Below are 19,073 nucleotides of genomic sequence, written 5' to 3'. Positions count from 1 at the left end.
CCGTGTCCTGTCAGTGTTGTCCATGTCCCCTCATGGCTGTCCACATCGTTTCAGGATTGCCCACATCCCCACTGACTGGCTTTTTACATCCTCTTGTTGCTGGGGCTGCTTAGCATCACACACCCTCCGCAGAGCAGCTGGGCACATATGCCACCGGGACTCAGGATGGGGCTTTAATGATTCCAGCTCAGCCACTTGGTTTTTTATTCTTTTTCTCCCTTATAGGTCCATCAAGCAGAATTCATCCTGCCCCAGGAGCTGTAGCTGCCCCATCCCTGGCAGTGTTCAAGGCCAGGTTGGACAGAGCTTGGAGCAAGCTGCTCTAGTGGAAGGTGTCCCTGCCCATGGAAAGTGTTGGAACTGGATGAGCTTCAAGGTCTCTTCTAACACAAACCATTCTATGATTCCATGACCATTACAAGGGGGGCTGTTCTGCTCCCCCCATGTGCAGCGGTGCGGGAGGCTGCTGGCACTATGGGTCCCAGCACTTCCAGGAGCCAAAGCAAGTGCTTCATAAGAAGCACCAAGAGTCGTCCCCCAGCTGTCCCATCCCAGCGCCGCGGGGGAGGCTCCTCCAGCCTATCTCTCTGGCATATCTCCAGTGCCAGACAGCAGCAGGCTGCCTGTAATCCGGGTTAATAAACAGGGAGCTGTGCTGGCAGCCGGGTGGTCGCTCACTCTGCTCCGGCTGTGGCCAGGGGTAGCCGGGACCATCGGGCAGGAACTGGGCTGGCAGGTCCCAGCAGAGGCTTGATGGGGCAGCAGCGTCGGGATCAGAGAAGCTCCCTGAGGAGGGAGGGAATGGGGAAATGGCTGCAGCTGGCCCCGATAGCGCCATTGTGAAGGGCAGTGTGAGGAAAGCCCTGAAGATAGAGAAAATATCAAGCGTGCTCCTTGTGGAGCAATGGGGCTGATAGCCAGGGCTGCAATTAGCTCTCCGGTGGCACACCCAGAGTTTCGGGGCCTCTCTGCTTGCAGAGGCCTCCAGGAAGGACATGGTCCCTCAGAGTCATTGCCTTCCTCTATGTGTGTGTGTGGGGGGGAGCAAAAGGAGGTCAGTGGGAGTGAGAGGGAGCCGGGGAGCCCTCGCTTTGCCCATGAAACATTCTGCAGGACTCTCCACGGTGTGTAAGGCCGCCGCTGGGATCAGGTGTTGCAGAGGGGCAGGAGGGGACAGCCAAGCCCTCGTCCAGCGCGATGGCACCAGCATCCCCAGGGCAAGGGGTTGCTGCGGCTCTGGGTAGGCTGCGCCCCCCGCATCCCAGGCCGTGGCTGCTGCCCAGAGCAGTCCCGTTCCCTGCCCGTGCCTGGACCCGGCGACACTGGGGAGCTCCCAGGTGGGGAGACGCTGGGGCTGATGCTGCGCCAACACTGGGGGATGTGAGTCCCACCGAGCACGCCGGAGTCGGGGCTGGGGGAGCTCTGCCCTTCGCCGCACACGGGGCGAGCGGAGCCGGAGGGGCACAAGACCCCTCAGCGGAGCACTCCCCGCCCCGCGGCCAGACGGGAAGGGGACAGACGGGTCCCAGCACCCAGCCCGCCTCCCATCGCACCTGCCCCCCACCCTCAACCCCTCCCGGGGGGATCAAGTTCACGCCCGACCCACCGGTGCGGGGCCAATGGGGCCGGGGTCCATTTCCATACGGCCCAGCACGGCCCCGCCGCCCTCAGAGGCCCCGGTGGCGCCGCAGCAGGGAGGCAGCGGCCGGCAGCCCCCACATGGAGCCCTAGGCCCGCGGGCAGCATGTTCAGCCCGGACGGGGGGCTGCCGGCCGCCCACTTCGGCCTCCTGCCCGAAGCCGGCCCGCCCTTCCCCCGCGGCGGCTTCGACGGGGCGGCCGCTCAGCCGCTCTTCTTCCCTTTCGCCGCCGAGCCCGAAGCCACCCGCGATCCGCCGCCAGCCCGCGCCTGGCTGCCCCCGCCCGCGGGGCCGCCCGCCAAGGCAGAGGCGCGCCCGGCCCGGCCCTGCAGCCAGCCCTCGCCCGAGCCCCGCACCGCGGCCTGCTGCGGGTCGACCTGGACCTCCCCGCCTTGGGCCGGGCCCGCGCCCCCTGGGGCCGCCGCCGCCCTTCCCGGGCCGCCCTTCCCCGGCCCCGCTGCCTTCCCCGGCCCGCAGCTCTGCCCCGCCGCCCTGCAGCCGGGCTCTGGTGGCTTGTCGGGGTTGGGCAGCAGCGGCAGCTCCAGCGGTGCCGCCAGCGAGGGCGGACACTCCAGCGACAGCGGCGACGAGGTGAGACCCGACGGGACGGGAACAGGCAAGGGCTGCCCTCCGCCCGGCCAGCCCCGGCACCCCTCGCAGGTACCGCGCTCCCATTTTCCTGCCCCCGATGCCGCTGCGGAGGCGAGGGACAGAGCCCGGCCTCGCTGCCGCGATGCCCCGTCGGGGCAGGGACCCGCTTGGCCGCTATCTGGCGTCGCTGTTAGCGGGGACCCCGTCGGTGCCGTCCTGCTCGTCCGTCCCCTCCGTCGGGTATACCCCCTTTCAAGTAGGCCCGACGATTCCGTCTTCCGCGGGTGGAACACTTCGGGGAGGCTGTTTTGGGGGGAGAACGGCGGTTTGGGGGACTCGGGCAGCTTTTCTTGGCTGATCGCCCGGTACACGCTGTCCCGACCCTGGCCCCTCCTCCCATGGCTTCGTGGGTACCGGGACGGGCAGAGCCAGCCCGGGTTTGGGTCGGGGGCAGCGGTAGTTCTCGTGTCTGGCAGTTGGGGTTTCGGTTTGGTTTTAGTGTTTTGAAGCCGTAGCACAGTTTTAGCCCGTCCTCCCGGGCGGGCTCCGCGGGCGCGGCTGTCGCGGGGGTCGGAGCTCTGCCGATGCGGGCGTCGCGTCCCGGGGAGCAGTCCCCGCTTTGATGGAGGCTACGAGGAGCAGCTTTTCCGTGCTGAGGGTCGCCCCGTGGCGGGGATGCTCCGGGGTTCCTGCTGAGAAGTCCGGCAGGAATTCAAACCTGAGGCTTAAGTGGCAGGAGGGAGATCCGAAATTGCGCTGCCAATATGGAAATCGGGTAAAAGATTCCAACGTGCGCCCGCAGCAGTTGAAGGCTGCGCTAAGGGAGGAAGGGAAGCACAGGGAAAAGCAGCCCTCCTGAGGGAAAGAGCTGGGTTGTGGCACGGAAGTGTTGGGATCCTGCTGGAGTCATGGGCCCTTTCATCACTCGCTTCACCTGTGGCGTTTCACTTGTCCCGGGCTCAGGGCTGCCCCGTCGGGGGGGCGGTGGGTGCGCACCCCCGGCAGCGCAGAGCTCGTGGGGACGTGTCGTGGGCTGAGGGGACATTCCCAGGTGCGGTGGAGCAGAGCTCTGAGTACTCCCGACCCTCTCTCTGTCCTTGGACCACCTGTGTGTGTGTGGGGAGGGGGTGTCCAGAGGGTACGCAGGGGGTGCTACGTACAGCAGGGCGGGGGAGACATTTTGGGATCCCTGAGCAGAGTCCCTCTTTCAGAAATTGAGGAAAACCCTCCTACCACCCACCCCATCATCCCCAGCACCCCATTGCCCAGAGCTGGCAGCCGCTGGTGGGTGCCAAAAGCTCCACTGAGCCCTCCTGTCCCACGCTGACCACCGCACATCGGCAGCCCATGGGCAAGGGTTGTCCTCTCTCAGCTTCTCTCTGCCCCTGCCCAGGATGCACCAACCTCGGAGGAGCTGGAGCAGTTTGCCAAGGACCTCAAGCACAAGCGCATCATGCTGGGTTTCACCCAGGCTGATGTGGGGCTGGCTCTGGGCACCCTTTACGGTGAGCACCCACTGGAGGGGAAGGAAGAAGGCCCTGGGGGATGGCTGGGGGGAAATACCTGAATGCCTTAGCAACCTGCAAAGGAGGTGGCAAGTATCAGCCCTGGGGCTCCTGTTAAGTACTTGCTTAAGCCCAAAAGGGTTTGAGAACAAGGAGCTGATTTTAAATGGCTGCAGCTGCTTCTGGAAGAGTGTTGCAGTGGTTTAATTCGGTGTTGAAGCATCAGAGAGAGTGCCTTGCCTTGTTCCCCATCCCAAGGGACAGGGGATGCTGGAGGGGGGGCTCTGGGGGGGCTGGAGCAGTGTGTGATGTCCTGCCTGCCCGCGCAGGGAAGATGTTCAGCCAGACCACCATCTGCCGCTTCGAAGCGCTCCAGCTCAGCTTCAAGAACATGTGCAAGCTGAAGCCACTGCTGCAGCGTTGGCTCAACGAGGCAGAGAACACGGACAACATGCAAGAGGTGTGGGGCTGGGGCAGGCTGGAGCCAGGGCACTGCACACTCGTGAGCCCTCGAGCTGCAGCTTCTCCCTTTCTTGAAATAACATGAGTTTTTTGGGAGGGGAGAGGAAAGGAGCAGCAGGTACTTTGTGCCACAGCAGCATCTCACTGCCAGGCACAGCTGGGCTTCTCCTTCAGCCCAGCTGTGGGGGGAACCACTGGGTATCACCTGGTGCCAGGCTGGGGGGACCCCACATCACCCCCCAGAAACCTTGTGGTCCCATCTTGGAGCAGGCAGGTCCTGCTGGAATCACAGATAGGCTGGAGATGCAGCTTGCTGTTCCCTTGGGGGGATGCAGAAAGACATGTCCGTGTGAACCATGGACATGTGCACCACATGCACCATGTGCTCCTCTATACCAGCTGCAGGCAGTGGTGGAACACTGGGAATGGCCTCAGTCACAATGGGGTGATGCTCAGTGGACAGTAATAGGGACAAAGCCTGTCCCCATCCTGCCTAGACCACACGTGTGTCCATATCCTGGTGGGGACATCACTAGCCTTGTGATCCTTGTGATCCAAGTGTGTGGTTCCTCTCTCATTTTCAGATGTGCAATGCGGAGCAAGTGTTGGCCCAAGCCCGGAAGAGAAAGCGCAGGACCAGCATTGAGACCAACGTGAAGGGGACGCTGGAGAGCTTCTTCCGCAAGTGTGTGAAGCCCAGTCCCCAGGAGATCTCCCAGATTGCTGAGGACCTCAACCTAGACAAAGATGTAGGTTGGAGGAGTTTGGAGTGCGGGTATCCAAATGGCCATGGTCCCTAAGCACTTGCATCCAACTGGTTCAATACTGGAAGCTGTGGGAGAGCGGCCATCCTCAGCTCTGCCCCAGGAGGAGCTGTGGCAGGGCTGGGGCTCTGCTGTGGAGATGCCACCCGCAAAAGGGTGTCCTTGTCACCCTCTCCCCCCTCACCCTGTCCTGTCTCCTCTCTCTTGCAGGTGGTCCGGGTCTGGTTCTGCAACCGGCGTCAGAAGGGCAAACGGCTGCTGTTGCCCTTCGGCAACGAGGCGGAGGGGGTGATGTATGACATGAACCAGCCCCTTGTGCCCCCCGGCCTGCCCATCCCGGTGACATCCCAGGGCTACAGCCTGGCACCCTCCCCTCCTGTCTACATGCCACCCTTCCACAAATCTGAGATGTTCCCCCCCGCGCTGCAGCCTGGGCTCTCCATGAGCAACAGCAGCCACTGAGCCAGGGCTGCGCAGGCTCTATGGGGCAGCTTTTCCCCGAGCAGGCTCAGGCACGGCCCCGCTCCGGGGCACTTGCTGGGGAGTGCAGGGCAGGGGAAGGGCTGGAAGCCTGGCACAGGGATGTCACCCACTCCCTGCGATTGCTCCCAGCTCTTCCCAGTTAGGCGAATTTACTGCTTCCAGCAGCATCTGACCTCTCCTGGAGGGCAGCTGCCCCACTGCACCCTGCTGAAGCCATGTGTGCTGAGTGGAGCCATTTGTGCCCAGCTGAGCTGCTCCTGTGAGACCCAGAAAAAAGTGGGGTTTAGATGATTTGGGGGGGAGGGGAGGGTGGTTTTTTTTTATTTTTTTAATTTTTTCTTTAATTTTTTTTGGTCGTAGTTGTTAAAAAGCCAAACTCTCTGTAGTGATTCCTAGTTTCCCAGCTTGACTCCTCCCTGTCACACAGAGCGGGGCTGGGGCGCTGTGCCCGGGGCTTTGCCACCCTCACCCAGTGGCACAACAGGGCTTCACCCATCCATGGGCGGGCTACTGTTGGGGCTTGCTTTGGGGGTGCTCAACATCACCCTGGGTCCTCTGTGCCCTTTCCAGTGTGGTCCCTCTGCCCCAGCATGGCTGCCCCAAGGATCATCTTCCCCGGGGGTCTGATACTGTCCTGTGCTGCGAGCACCCCTGTGCCTTTGAGCCTGCTGTAGTTGATGATGATTTCTATGTTTTCTTAATTATATTCCCTCTGACAATGAAATAAATATCGGTTCTTTGGGGCCTGAGAGCAAGTTAACCCTTTCCTTGCCTCACTTCAGCCCTGCTCCTGCATGCTGCCAGCAGGCCAACCTGGTTGGCTCTGGAGCAGCACGGTGAGGCTGGACCAGAGCACCCAAATGGGGTGGAGGAGTCCGTGTCACACCAGCAACACACAGCTTTTTGCTGCCTGTAGGTCAGCCCACTACTAGGACAGCGGCAGCTTGTTGGGTTCTGTTCCCCGCCCCCACCTCCCCCCATCACCCTATACCCAGTTGAAGCTGCTGTTTTTCCGTGGCTGCTTTCGGGAAGGGAGGGAATGCAGCAATATCCTGATTGCAAGCTGCTCCAGCAGACACTGTGCACCTCACAGGGATGTGATGGGAGCTGCAGCACTCCATGACATGGGGTGGGCAGAGAGGTACAGGAAGTCTGGACTGCCCTTGCCATGGGGCTGCCAGTGTGACACTGGTGGACAAGGGATGCTCCTGTGCATGTGATGCAGTGACCATAGTGGCTGTGCCAAAGTGGTGCTAGCCCAGGCGAGCATCAGGGGCTGAGCTGCTTGAGATTGGAGGTGCCAGACCAGCCAGGAAAATTGAGCATCTGAGAGATGACACCTTGCTGTTCACTTCCATGGCCTCTGCAGTCTGGTTTGGCACCAGGCTGTGCTCCTGTAGGGAAACTGGCTTTGGAACAGGCTGCCCAGGGCCCTGGAAGTGTTAAACCATGTAGGTGAGGCCCTCAGTGACATGGTGGCCTTGGCAGGACTGGGGAGCAGTTGGACTTTATGGTACCGAAGGTCTTTTCCAATCTGGTTGAGTCTATGATTCTAGGAAACTTCTGAAAAGCCCCTTCCTGTGTTTGGCTGCCAGTAAATGGGTTTGCGCTGGGTCTGACCCCAGCCTTGCTGCCATGGCCCAGGCAGGAGTGGGGACCCTGTGAAGGCTGAGGTGCACACACCAGGGTGGGTGCCAGCCCCATGTGGTGGGATCCCCTTGGCTCACTCTGTGTCCCCACTATCTCTCCCCAGTGCCCTGTGCACTCATCACACAGGGCAGGAGCACAGGCCACTGCTGCCTTTTGGTGCTGGTGCTGCAGCATAGCCAGTAGCAGGATGCCTGGGAAGGATGTCACCTCTGAGGTTTGCTCCTTCACATCTTCACTATCTGGTTTTCTCCTCCAGCATAAGGCCGGCCAGGCAGGACCTCTGATCCCCGCCAGGGGACCTCAAATCCCAGTGTCCTGCCCCTGGGCACTCTGAACCCTTCCTGCTGCATTTTCAACGTGTCCAGAAGGCAAAACCAAACTGAAATTTGAAGCCTCAGAAACTGGAAGTGCACAGCATGGCCACTGACCTGCTGGGCACACAGGGATGTGCCAGCCCAGGGCAGGTACAGCATCTGGGGGGGGGGGTATGCTGCACCCCGGGCATGGGGAGTGGGTCCTGGCGGCACTCAGCACCTTGAGGGGTGGCAGCAGTGGGGTTAGGTGATGTAGGGCTGCAGGGAGGGAAAGAGGCAGGAAGTGAAAAAAGAATTTTTTGTATCAAGGGTTGATGGCACCAAGCTGAGGGGCACGGGAGCAAGGCATGGATGGAGCTGTTGTCTCACTGCCTAGTCCTGTCGCCCAACCCCAGCATTGCACTCATCCTAGGTGCAGGTGTCCCCTCGGGGTGCCTGGCATTGCCTGTGCCCAGGTGCAAGGTGCGTGCATGGGCCAGGGTGCCCACAATGTATGCGCCGGGTCCAGCTCTGCACCATGCTGATAGTGTGGTGCCTGGTGTGTGCAGTGCAGTGTGAGCAGGACCTTCCATGGCAGTGCTCAGGGCATATGGATCAGGCTGCCGGTGCCATACGTTGTCCAGAGGCCTGGCTTTGCTCTGGGCTTGCTGCTAGGCTCCAGCCTCCACCGTGTCTCTGGCTTCCTGCCACATCGGGGCAGGAGAGTGAGAAACCGCAGCAACCCTCTGACTGCACTGAGCGAGCTGAGATTGCACCCAAGAGCATCCGGTGTCCTGGTCCTCACCAGCACGGTGACACTCACAGCTCGGCAGTTGGGGTTGTGGGGGGAAACGTGTGCTGGGGTGGGCCAGGAAGTGGGGGAGCAGAGGCTGCGCTCCCTATCTCCAGCCGTGGGGTACCGGGTTCTCCCTGCTGACCTGACCTTGGCTCCTCCAGCCCAACCAGGAACGTCACCACAGGGTCTCTGGCACTGCAGCTTCACTGTGGAGGGCACAGAGCAATGGCAGGGGAAGGCTTGGGAGCCCCACACCCCCAACCCCCAACCCCTGTCCCTGCCCCACAACACAAGCAGAGCCTTTGCAGCACTCATTTATTTCCAAAGCACCATATCCTTCCTGCACCATGGCGAGGTGGGTCAGTGTTGGGTCAGGTGGGGGGGTCGCTCAGTTTTGCCGGAAATAAAGTCACAAGTAGTTGCTCAAGGTCCCAGTGTGGCAACAGCCAGGCTGGGAGGAGAGGTAGAGACTCCCACATCCATCCCTGCCCCATGTCCTGGTCTAGGACTGCTCCGTGTATCCTCTGTACCCCACCCCTGTATCCTCTGCCCCGATGGTCCCAGCACACCAGCTCTAGGTGTTGAACCAGCTCTCGAGGTCAGGATAGATGCGGCCACGGGGCAGGCTGGGGTAGGTGCTGCAGATGGTGCAGATCCGCTCCCTCCAGTCGGTGTAGAGCTTCACACTGTACCACCTCTGCCAGGCAAAAAACTGCCGGTAGCGGCTGGAGTTCATGGTCTTCAGGAAGGTGGCCAGCTCTTCCAGGGAGCTGAAGTCATCCACGTGGATGAAGGAGTCTGCAGGGACAAACTGCTCGTAGTTGGCCCGGGGGGGACCGAGCACCACAGGCACGGTGCCGGCCATCAGTGCGTTCCTCCAGAGCTTCTCGGTGATGTAGTCTTGGTGGATGGAGTTCTCGAAAGCAAGGTAGAACTTGGACTTGGATGTCGTTGGCAAGAGGCAGTCCTTGCAAAGTGGCTTTTTGTTTGCTTTCCCGTATATGTTCACCTGGAGGTACCTGGAGAGGTTCTTGTAGACTTCAGCTCTTTTCTGAGTCCTGTGGTAGTTGCTGATGACCCAAGACACCAAATTGGTCTTTGCAGGGATGTTCACAGTGGCTGACCGGTTGGGCACAAGTTTGCCATAGGGGATGAAGATGTCCGAGTCCCGTCTGTAGGTCATCACCCAGTTGAAGGTCTGGTTCCATCCCGCTAGAGCTTTAGTGTTGGAGGGGGACTCCAGGGACACCCATACCCAGCTCTGCCACGGTGGCCTGTCCTTGGGCAGGCTGTCCCTGCTGGGCTGCAGCCTGGTGTGGGGGAACACCACGACATCCGCCCAGTGCAGGAGCTGGCGCTCCATGGTGAGCCAGCAGCCTGTGATGCCATACAGCTCGCGGCAGACATCCCCACTGACATTGGGGACCTGCTTTGTGGGCCATTCCCAAACCAGGACCAGCAGTGGCTCCATGCGCTGAGGGGCTTCTCTGGAGACCTGGGGAGGGCTGAGGAAGCAACTCAGGCTCCAGAGGGTAGTTGCAAGCACCACTGCAATGGCTACTGCCTTCAGAGCGGGCCGGGCCCCCAGCAGCCGGGGCAGCAGTGACACCCGGGGCATACTGCCAGGCTGGCTGTCACCTCCAGTGACAAGCTGACACCTGGGAGAGAGGAAAGGACACCAAGGCCTGTCAGCTCAGCTTGCAAGGGGCAGTGGGGAGGTGCTGGGGCTGGAGGGGTGGGAGAAAGGGCTTCCGCATTGACTTGGGCTCCGCCAGCACCCCTGAATCTCCTGTTGCCCCCCCCCCCCCCCCCCCGCCCCGATGTCATTCCATGGTGGGTTTTATGTCACCCTCCCACAGTCCTCAGCATCTCCACCTACAGGGCAAGCAGGGACGTGCTGCCAAGGAGAGCTCTGCATTCAGCTCTGGGGCAGCAGCTCAAGAGGGACTTGGAGCTGTTGGAGCGAGGCCAGAGGAGGCCATGGAGATGCTGCGAGGGCTGGAGCAGCTCTGCTCTGGAGCCAGGCTGAGAGAGCTGGGCTGGGGCAGCCTGGAGAAGAGAAGGCTCCTGAAGGGGAGACCTGAGAGCAGCTCCAGTGCCTGAAGGGGCTGCAGGAAAGCTGGAGAGGGGCTTGGGACAAGGGACGTAGGGACAGGCCAAGGGGAATGGCTTTAACCTGCCCGAGGGGAGACTGAGATGAGCTCTTAGGCAGAAGCTCTTCCCTGTGAGGGTGCTGAGGCGCTGGCACAGGGTGCCCAGAGAAGCTGTGGCTGCCCCATCCCTGGCAGTGTTCAAGGCCAGGTTGGACACAGGGGCTTGGAGCAAGCTGCTCCAGTGGAAGGTGTCCCTGCCCGTGGCAGGGGTTGGAGCTGGAGGAGCTTTAAGGTCACTTCAACTGAAACCAGGCTTGGATTCTGTGAAGGGGGGGTATAGGGCTGATGGGCAGCAGCCAGCTCTGTCTCCCACACCTGGCACCGCTCCCCATCACACCATGGATTCAGTCCTTGGTACTTGCTCTGGTCTCCAGTTTTCCCACTGACAAAGAGCCATGGTCCCAACTCCACACTTCCTGCTTGCCTGGGTCAAGTCTGGAATGCCACCTGGTGCCTGGGAGTTAGCAGGGTGGGGCCACAGTAAAGGGCAATAATAGGGGACCAAGCTGGGAATGGTGTTTACCTGGAATCACTGAGAAGTCTGAACCCCCAACTGGGGTGTCCTGCCTGAGAAGTGCCCTCTTGCTCCAGCACCCTCCTGCAGTGATGGCTGGGCTGCCCCCCGGTTTGGGGTGTTCTCCCCAGCCAGCAAGTGCACAGGGAAGCCCAACAGCCTGGGAGCTTGCCGCCTGAGCCCCGCAGGCAGCAGGAATGCCAGTCCCAGACATGGGGCTCAGCCCCCACATACAACCTCCAACATTTGGCACCCAGGGTGGTTTCCTTTTCCAGGTAACCTCTGGAAACACATGGGCTGCCAGCCCTGCTGCTGGCCAGGGCAGTGCCCATTCTTCCATGGTTTTTGAGCCTTCTGAGAGGTGGTGCCCTGTTCTCCCACCCCAGCTACTGCCACTTTGTGAAAAACCCCTTCCCTGCCTTTGCCCCTCTGCTAAAACACAAGCTAAGGTTAGGGTCCAGAAAAACCTGGCATCCCAAGCAAGGAGGGCTGGGAAAGCTTTGCCTGCTCCCTGCACTGCACCAGTGCTTCTGGTCACTCTGGTCCCTCTGCCCACCAGTCCCTGGCCCTGTCTGCAGATGCTCCGGTGGGGACACCCTCCCTGGCAGTGCTGGGGTTGCCCTGTTCCTCAGCCCCTCTTCCTGCCATGGGCATTGGTGCTGAGCTCAGACTTACCGGGCCGCGCCGCGCTGCTGTGCGAGAAGCCTGTGTGCGTGTGCCCTGGCACCGCTGCTGCTGGGCTGGGGCACTTGAGGGCTTCCTCTTTTCTGTGGTTTTGCCTCGTCCTGGCCCCACAGTGGGTCCTTCCTGCCATGCTGCAGCTGGCACAGCCCCCTCCCTGCACTTCCCCTGCACCACATGGGCACCGGCTGACCCACAGCTGGGTGCTGCCCCAGAGGTGGATGGGTGCTCCATGGCCGAGTGAGTGCCCCATGCCTGGGCAGGTATCATGTGACTGGGTGGGTGTCCCACAGCTGGTGGGTGCCCTCCGGCTGCATGCCCCTGGCACACGCGGCTCTCTCTGAAGTCACCCAGCAGTAGCTGAACAGCGATTCTCATTTGTCTTGCACTGACACCCGGCGCTTCTGCAGCATTTGCTGCCGCCCATTGCAGAGCCGCTGGGATGGAGCCACAGCCTGGCACAGCCACCGGCACCGCCTGTGTCACGGCAGGGCCATGGCAGGAGCCAGCACCTTGCCCTGGTGCGCGCACAGTGTTGGAAGCCCTTCCTCTGCTGGGATGGGTGCGGGAAACCTGCCTTGAGCCTCGCCAAGGTGCCACCCGGTTGAAACCAGGACACCAGCCTGGTGCTGGCTCCCTCTGACTCATCTGAAATGGGCAGGAACAGCAGCTCCTCAGTGCTGCCAAGCCCCTGCACCTACCCCAGCTGGGTGTTTGCTGCCAGAAGGGGAAGTGGGCATGTGTGATTCTCACAGAAAGCTGCCACCCGTACCCCAGCTCTCTCCCTGCCCCTGTCCCTGCCCCTGCCCCTGTCCTCCTCTGGCCACACACTTGGTTGTCTTCTGTGCTGGCATTGCTGTCTGGGCACCAAATCTTCTGGAAAGCCCTGGCAGGCAAAAAAAGATGGGGAAACTGAGGCAGAGGTGGGGAGGGGACCCCCGGCATGCAGCATTGTCCCTGGAGCTGGCACACCGGAGCTGGCAGCAGGGCCCATGCTACTCCACGGGGGTCCTTGGGCTGCTCCAGCACCCCTGGGGTCCGCATCCCCCCTGGCCCCTTGCTCCTGCCACTGTCCCAGATCCTGGGATGGCCACAGGTAAGGGGCCAGGCAGCGGCTGGGCACAGTGCAGTGCACCGTACCAGGGTGTAGCTGGGCTCTGTGGTTTCAGTGCCACCCTGGGAGCCCTCAGAGGCCAACTGCAGCTCTGAGGCTGGGTGTTTTTTCCTCCCTAGCATGTCCCCTGTTTCCTGTTATCTTTCTCGCCCTCTTTCTGCATTTCTTCCCCTGCACGATTGAGAAGCCAGATACTGGGTGCTGCACAGCCCATGGGGCACCATTCCCAGCCTTGCCTGCCCAAACCCTGCTGGCTGCAGGTGGCATTCCCTGCCAGCACCATCCGTGCTGCTGTCCCCTTCACCCCTGCTCAGCCCCAGGGACCAGGGTCACACGTGACAGGGCCATTCCCCTTCACAGAGGACAGCACTAGGGACATGCCCTGGGGGACACTGGATGGGTGGCAGAGCAGGAGGGAGCTTTGACCTGGCACATGTAGCCATCACTGATGGATGCTGCCCCAGGACACCTTGGCACAAGGGACAATGTCCTGGGGGGGTTCCTTGCAGGCAGTGGGTGCAGACACCTGGACCCCTGCAGCATAGGGAGGTGGTAGCATGGTGCCAGAGCCTGGGACTGCCTGTGTGCTCCGAGCAAGGCTGGGAGCCAGGGCCAGCTCTGCCAGAAGCCCCCAGCACCGGGGGCCAGGCCATAGGACCATCAGGTAGTGTGAGCACTGTGCAGGTGGGTGCTGCCGTCTGCAGATGACACCACGAAGATAGGGGAGCTTGGCTACCCCCCAAGGTGGTCCCCTGAGAGACGCTCAGAGCCTGTCCATGGAGGAGATAGGCCACTAGTTCCCCAGGACTTCATGTCCCTAGGTCCGTAGAGGAGATGGGTGACTGGGTCCTGGAGCTATGCTGTCCCAGCATCCAGTCGCTTGGGTCTTGTCTCTTGCTGGCCCCTCATGGGGTTTCGTGATCATGCAGAGCAGAAGAGGAGCTGTGGGAGCTCAAGACCACCCAGGGGCAGGAGGAGGGAGCCGGGCAGGAGATCCAGGTCAGGGCTTTGAGCCCACATCACCCATAGCTCCACACACGACCCTCTCCTCTACTCCTCTCTGAGCTGGGGACCCGCTCTGTTGCAGGGTAGGGCTTTTTGAGGTGCTCCTAGTGTGGGCTGGGGACAGCCTACATGCAATCCCTTGGGAGCAGCCAAGGGTGGACACATCCCTCCTTCCTCAGGGACCGAGTAACAGCCACTGCTGGGGAGGGGTGCACGGCTAGCCAGCCTTTTGGCTGAACCCCCCGGCCCAGGTCACCTTGACACTGGATCTCCCCAGCATTTCAAAGCTGGAGAAACACCAGGAAAACTCTGGGTCATGGCAGAGCAGCAGTCCCGGGTTGCAGGGCAGGTGGGAAGCACCCTGCACCCTGCCCACACACCTGCAGTGCTCCCAACAGCAGGGCATAGGACCACCTGCACCCCAGGCATCCCTGAGCACCCCACCCCGAGCACCCCTCAGCCTCCCTTGACCCAGGGCAAAGCTTCACCCAGAAATTCTTTGAATAACGGCTGTGACAGGACAAGGGGAACTTTTGTCAGGGCCTGGGTGGCTGCTGCTGAGCCCACCCCAAACCAGCCACCCCCAGCAGCACCACAGGCTGGGGCAACCAAAGGAGTCACCACACTCCAGCTGCTCTGGGCCCTTAGAGCAGCACTGGGACGGAGAGGCATAAAGAGAGAGGTGAGAAATGGCGAGAACCAGAGGAATGGAGAAAGGAGGGAGAGAACAATGGAATGCTGAAGGGAAGGGAGGAAGGAAGGAAGCAAGTTTAGATGGCTGGAAGGAAGGCAGAAAGGAAAGCTGGCCTGGTTCACCTGGGGGTACACTTGCTGCAGGCAGGTTGGTCCCCTCAAAGGACACACGCAGACACCCTCCCCCGTTCCCTGGGATGGGGTGGGCAGGGGCTGGGGCAGCTGGGCAGAGCAGGGCAGGCAGGGTGTGGGGACAGCAGCACCACCCAAGCTTCATGCAGTGCTCAGGGACACAAACACAGAGCTCTCTGCGCCCCTGGCTTGGGGAGCAGCAGCTCCTGCAGGCAGAGTTTGCCCTCCCGCAGCAGGAGGACCCAGACCACACCGGCCACAGCCCCGGGGCTCCGTGCTGCGGTCCCCGGGAGGAGCCCGGCGACGGGTGCCCGCAGCCCTCCAGGGACACGGTGCGGTGCCGTGCCCTGCCATGCCCTGCGGTGCCCTGTCCTGCGCCGAGACGGCTCCCCGAGGCCCTGCCCCGGGCGGAGCGCCCGCGGCCCAGCTGTGCCTTTAAGGGGCGGTGGCGGGCGGGCGGCCCGGGCCAGGGGCGGCGCTGCGCAAGGCCGGGCCGGGGCCGGCGCTGGAGCCGGAGCTGTCACCGGGGTCTGTCCAGCTCGCTCCCTCCCTCCCTCCCAGCGCGCTGCGGACAAAGGCGGCGGTGGCGGTGGCGGCGGCGGCCCGGCGGGGGATGGCAGTGTGCGGCGGGTGAGCGCGGAGCCGAGCGGGGCCGCCCCTGCGGCGGGGCCGGGCCGGGCCGGGCCGGGCCGGGCCGGGCCGGGCCATGGGGTTCCTGCACCAGCTCCATCTCCTGCTCTGGAAGAACGTGACCCTGAAGCGGCGCAGCCCGGTGAGCGCGGGGGAGGAGGCCGGGACTCCGCTGCGGGCCTGAGCGGCTGCTGCGGTGGGGCGGGAGGCAGGGCCCGGAGCGGGGTGTCCCCGCGGCCCTTACGGCCCGGGCGGTGCGGACCGGGCCCTCTCTGCTTGTCGGGCGCTGCCGGGAGCCAGAGCCGTGGGCACCGCTGTGCGGAACCCCCGGAGCTACCCCGGCCCCGCAGCCCCGGCGTGGGCCCAGCCGCGGGGCAGCAACAGTTGGGCCTCTCCTGCCCTGGGGCCGCGGTTGGTGCCGTGCGATGTCCCACATACCGCGGGCACACGGAGCCCTGTTCCCCGGTCCCCAGGGCCGCCCCTGCGGGTACGAGAGGAGCTCTCCCCGGGCCCTCGCTTCCCCTGGGCTATAAATAGATCCCCTCCCCTATGTGGGTCAGAGCTGCAGGAGCGGCTCCCGCTCTGAGGACCGCGGGGGTCCGGGGGTCTGGGCCCCTCCCGAGGCAGACCAGCCTTGTAGCATGGCACCTGCCAGGCAGGAATCGGTGTAGGGTGTTCCATGGGTGAATCGGTGCAACCGGGCCCTGGCTGCGCCTCTGCAGGGATTCCCTGCCAGAGCCAGTGAGTGGGCAGAGGTGACCCTAGCCCCAGGGACCCCGGCAGCGCTGGGCAGGGATGGGGCTGCTGGGGGGCAGGGATGGTGGTCCTGGGAAGCAGGGATAGGGGTGCACTGGGCAGGGATGGGGCTGCTGGGGGGCAGGGATGTGGTCCTGGGGAGCAGGGATAGGGGTGCACTGGGCAGGGATGGGGATGCTGGAGGCGGGGACAAGAGTACTGGGGGGCAGGCATAGGGATGCTGCTGGGCAGGGATGGGGGTGCTGGGGATGGGAATGGGGGTTCACTGGGCAGGGATGGGGGTGCTGGGGATGGGAATGGGGGTTCACTGGGCAGGGATGGGGGTGCTGGGCACTGAAGGAGCCAGTTATTTTTAGAGGTGGGGGAGGGTAGTGAGCTACTGTGGAGAGCGAGACAGCTCCTCTTCCCCCTCCCAAATATCCTGCAGGCCTGATCCTGCTTTCCTTCGCCAGCACCAGCCCTTGCTCTGTCCTGGTGGCCAGAGCACCTAGGGCCACCTTGGGCCAGGGGCAGGCAGGGCTAAGGCAAGTGCCTGCTCGTGGACTGCCCTTGTGCCCCCAAGATGGGTGATGGGGGTCATGCTTTGGCTGAGTCATCCTTGCTTTGTACCCCTTTGTACCCCGTGCCGCCACGCTGAGGGGCTGCCCTGTGGCAGTGTGCCATGGACCCTGCCCGTGAGCCTGCGTGGTGGCATTGCTCTGCCCTGGCACACACTGGCCTGGGCCTGGCAATGTGGCTGGTGGTTGGGCACATCTTTTGGGGACCTGTTTCTCCCTGACCCCCCCCCCCCCAGCCCCGTGGGCATTATGGGGAGCATTACAGGAGGTTGCAGTTGTAGGATATACCCAGACCCTGTCACTCCCACATGTGGGGACCGTCACTTGAGTGCCCTGGTTGCTGCTGGCAGGGTGGCAGGGGAAGGACTAGCCCCTCCTTACCCACCCAGTGATGCTGTGGATGGGGCATGTGTGTGCCAGAGCAAGAGGTGCCCCTGTGCTGCTGGTGCTCAGGGATGGATTTGGTGCAGCCCTTGGGGCAGTCGTGCCCTGTGTGGCGTCTATTTCCTCGTGCTCCTGCTGCCTGCACATCCTGCTGTCACCTCACACTCCCTGTCATCATCCTGCCTGCTCCCAGGGAGTGCTGCCCTCTCCCAGCAGCCCGAGAGTGGAGCTGCTGGTGCTGGCCAGGGAAGAGCCCAGCCTGTGCTCTGCTCTCCTTGGCTGCCTCCCCCAGCACAGGTCTGCTCTGCCCCCATCCAGAGCTGGATGCTTCACTCAGCTCCTTGTCCTGCTGCAGCAGGCAGAGGCTGGGAGCTTGGAGCAGGGAAGGGGTCGGCTTGAGCCCCCTCCCCTGCTGGGGAGTCACGCTGGGGGTCAGAGCTGGGGTTGCTGAGTTCTCCCAGTCTCACAGATGGAATATGGTGGGTGCCTTGTCTTACTGGTAGCTGCCTGTTGGCACAGCCCCATGCTGCTGGACGGGATGGGGAACAGGCACTGCATGTTTGGCTGAGGATGCTGGGTCTCAGGAGAGCTGGGGCCAGTGCTTTGCATTGCCCTGAGTGCTGGTGACTCTGGGGGGATGCCCATTGTCCCTTGCAATCTCTGTTGCAATCTCACTGTCCCTTGCTCTGTGGGGAGCAGCACTGCGGCAAGGCATAGTGATGGTTTTGGGTCAGACTTTGTCTGTGGGCACTTGTTGAGGGCTTGGCTGGTGCGGTAGAGGTTCAGCGGTGGTGGGTACAGGGACAAGGTGGCCTTCGAAAGAGGTGTGAGAAGTGTGCTCTGACTCACAGCACCATGTCACAGGGTTCAGTAACCCCCTCTGTCACCAGAGGATCTTGCCTGTAGCCTGGTGAGGTTGATGGCTGGGCACCTCAGTAAGGGTTCATGCCCAACCTGAGGGATGGTTGGACTTGGTCTCGTGTGGCTGAGTGGTTCTGGCAGCCACTCTGAGGTTTAGCTGTGATGTGATTCTCTCCAGGGCAGGACTTCAGGCGGGAGCCCTGGGGCGAGGGGTGCGCTTTGAGCAGAGCAGTGGAGGGAAGCCAGGGCTGTAGGTGCCCAAGGCAGCCCCGGCCAGTGCAGGCTGTGCTGTCCTTTGCATTGCCTTGGCTGTGCTGGCACAGGGGCTGAGCTCAGCTGCCTGTGTCCTAAGGGTGGTCTTAATGACTTCTGGTAGCTGGTTTAAACCCCTGTTGGATGTAAAACTGACAGGCAGTGTGACTGCTTCAGCCTGTGCAGGGTTTGTGCCTTCTGCTCCTTGGCCAAGAGCCAGGAAAGCTCCCACCACACAAAGGGGTTTTCCTGGCAGATCTGTCCCTTCCTCCCTGGTGTGGGAGCCCAGCCGTGGGACCTTGATACCTCCAAAGGAAGAAAGGCTGAACTCTGGAGTACTGGGGTTCACCCAGTGGCAGGGCCCTGCTGCCGGGGCTGGCTGGGGCAGGAGCCGGATCCGAAGCAGGAGCTGATGGGGCTGAGCACCACCTGCTCAGGGTGCTCTTTGCCCCCTCGTTGTTTGCAGCTGGCGGGGGTGAGGGGGGACCTGCAGAGTTGGCAGGGTGCTGCTGGCCCAGCAGCACTGGGCAGTGTCCCCAGGAGCACCCGCTCGCAGACGGCTGTGGGGACACTGGTTGTGGAGCCGTTGGTGGCCTCCGTGGCTGGGAGCAGGGTAGACGAGCTGTCAGGGCTGCAGTGCTCTGCCTTGTTCCTGGCCCGAAGGGAGAGGCTGGGGTGGCTGGCACTGGCCTCCACGCTGCCACTGCCAGCACAATCATGCCACTGCTCAGGACAGGCCTGTGCCAGGGAGGGTGTCCCTGTGCCACATGCCTGTGCCGAAGTGCTACCGTGTTCCCTGGCATGCTGGTGCCCACACGACACAGCACCGCAGGGCTGGCACCAGGGACAACCGTGCTTCACTCTCCCTGGGATCCCAGCTCAGGAGAGGTGTTGGCAAATCCCATCCCAGTGGGATTTTCCTACTCTTCCAACTTTGTAGAATCATAGAATCCTGGAATGGTTTGGGTTGGAAGGGACCTTAAAGCTCATCCAGTTCTACCCCCCTGCCACAGGCAGGGACACCTTCCACTACAGCAGGTTGCTCCAAGCCCCATCCTGCCTGGCTGGGCAGACCCACACAGCCCAGCTGGGCCCCGACCCCACGTGGGGGGACCCAACCACAGACACCTACTGATGGTCACCACCAGCCTGGGCACC

The 19,073-nt window shown here is 62.5% G+C and overlaps 3 protein-coding genes across 6 annotated transcripts in view; 2 read left to right on the top strand and 1 right to left on the bottom strand.

Moving 5' to 3' along the window:
* The first annotated feature begins 1,744 nt into the window (after positions 1 to 1,744).
* On the top strand, positions 1,745 to 5,653 carry LOC130599816 (POU domain, class 5, transcription factor 3). Its single transcript, XM_057410582.1, has 5 exons — positions 1,745 to 2,230; positions 3,624 to 3,735; positions 4,065 to 4,195; positions 4,782 to 4,946; positions 5,172 to 5,653. The coding sequence occupies exons 1-5, from the start codon at positions 1,745 to 1,747 to the stop codon at positions 5,421 to 5,423; spliced, it is 1,146 nt and encodes a 381-aa protein (XP_057266565.1). The 3' UTR covers positions 5,424 to 5,653.
* A 2,877-nt stretch (positions 5,654 to 8,530) lies between these two features.
* FUT7 (fucosyltransferase 7) lies at positions 8,531 to 11,710 on the bottom strand. The gene is made up of 2 exons (XM_057410575.1): positions 11,526 to 11,710; positions 8,531 to 9,877 (listed from the first exon to the last, which is right to left on the bottom strand). The coding sequence occupies exons 1-2, from the start codon at positions 11,708 to 11,710 to the stop codon at positions 8,758 to 8,760; spliced, it is 1,305 nt and encodes a 434-aa protein (XP_057266558.1). The 3' UTR covers positions 8,531 to 8,757.
* Positions 11,711 to 15,181: 3,471 nt separating this feature from the next.
* ABCA2 (ATP binding cassette subfamily A member 2) overlaps positions 15,182 to 19,073 on the top strand; it is a 30,139-nt gene continuing 26,247 nt past the window's right edge. For all 4 annotated transcript variants that reach the window (XM_057410603.1, XM_057410602.1, XM_057410605.1 and 1 more), the window contains exon 1: positions 15,182 to 15,247. In XM_057410603.1, the coding sequence (XP_057266586.1) occupies positions 15,182 to 15,247 (66 nt within the window). The remainder of the gene's footprint in view (positions 15,248 to 19,073) is intronic.

The sequence above is a fragment of the Pezoporus wallicus genome, unplaced genomic scaffold, assembly GCF_028554395.1.
Source record: "Pezoporus wallicus isolate ANWC-B61680 ecotype Strahan unplaced genomic scaffold, APGP_CSIRO_Pwel_v1 contig_8071, whole genome shotgun sequence".
Lineage (NCBI taxonomy): Eukaryota > Metazoa > Chordata > Aves > Psittaciformes > Psittacidae > Pezoporus > Pezoporus wallicus.
The sequence above is the reverse complement of the archived record's forward strand: the minus strand, read 5'-3'. Positions and strand labels throughout refer to the sequence as shown.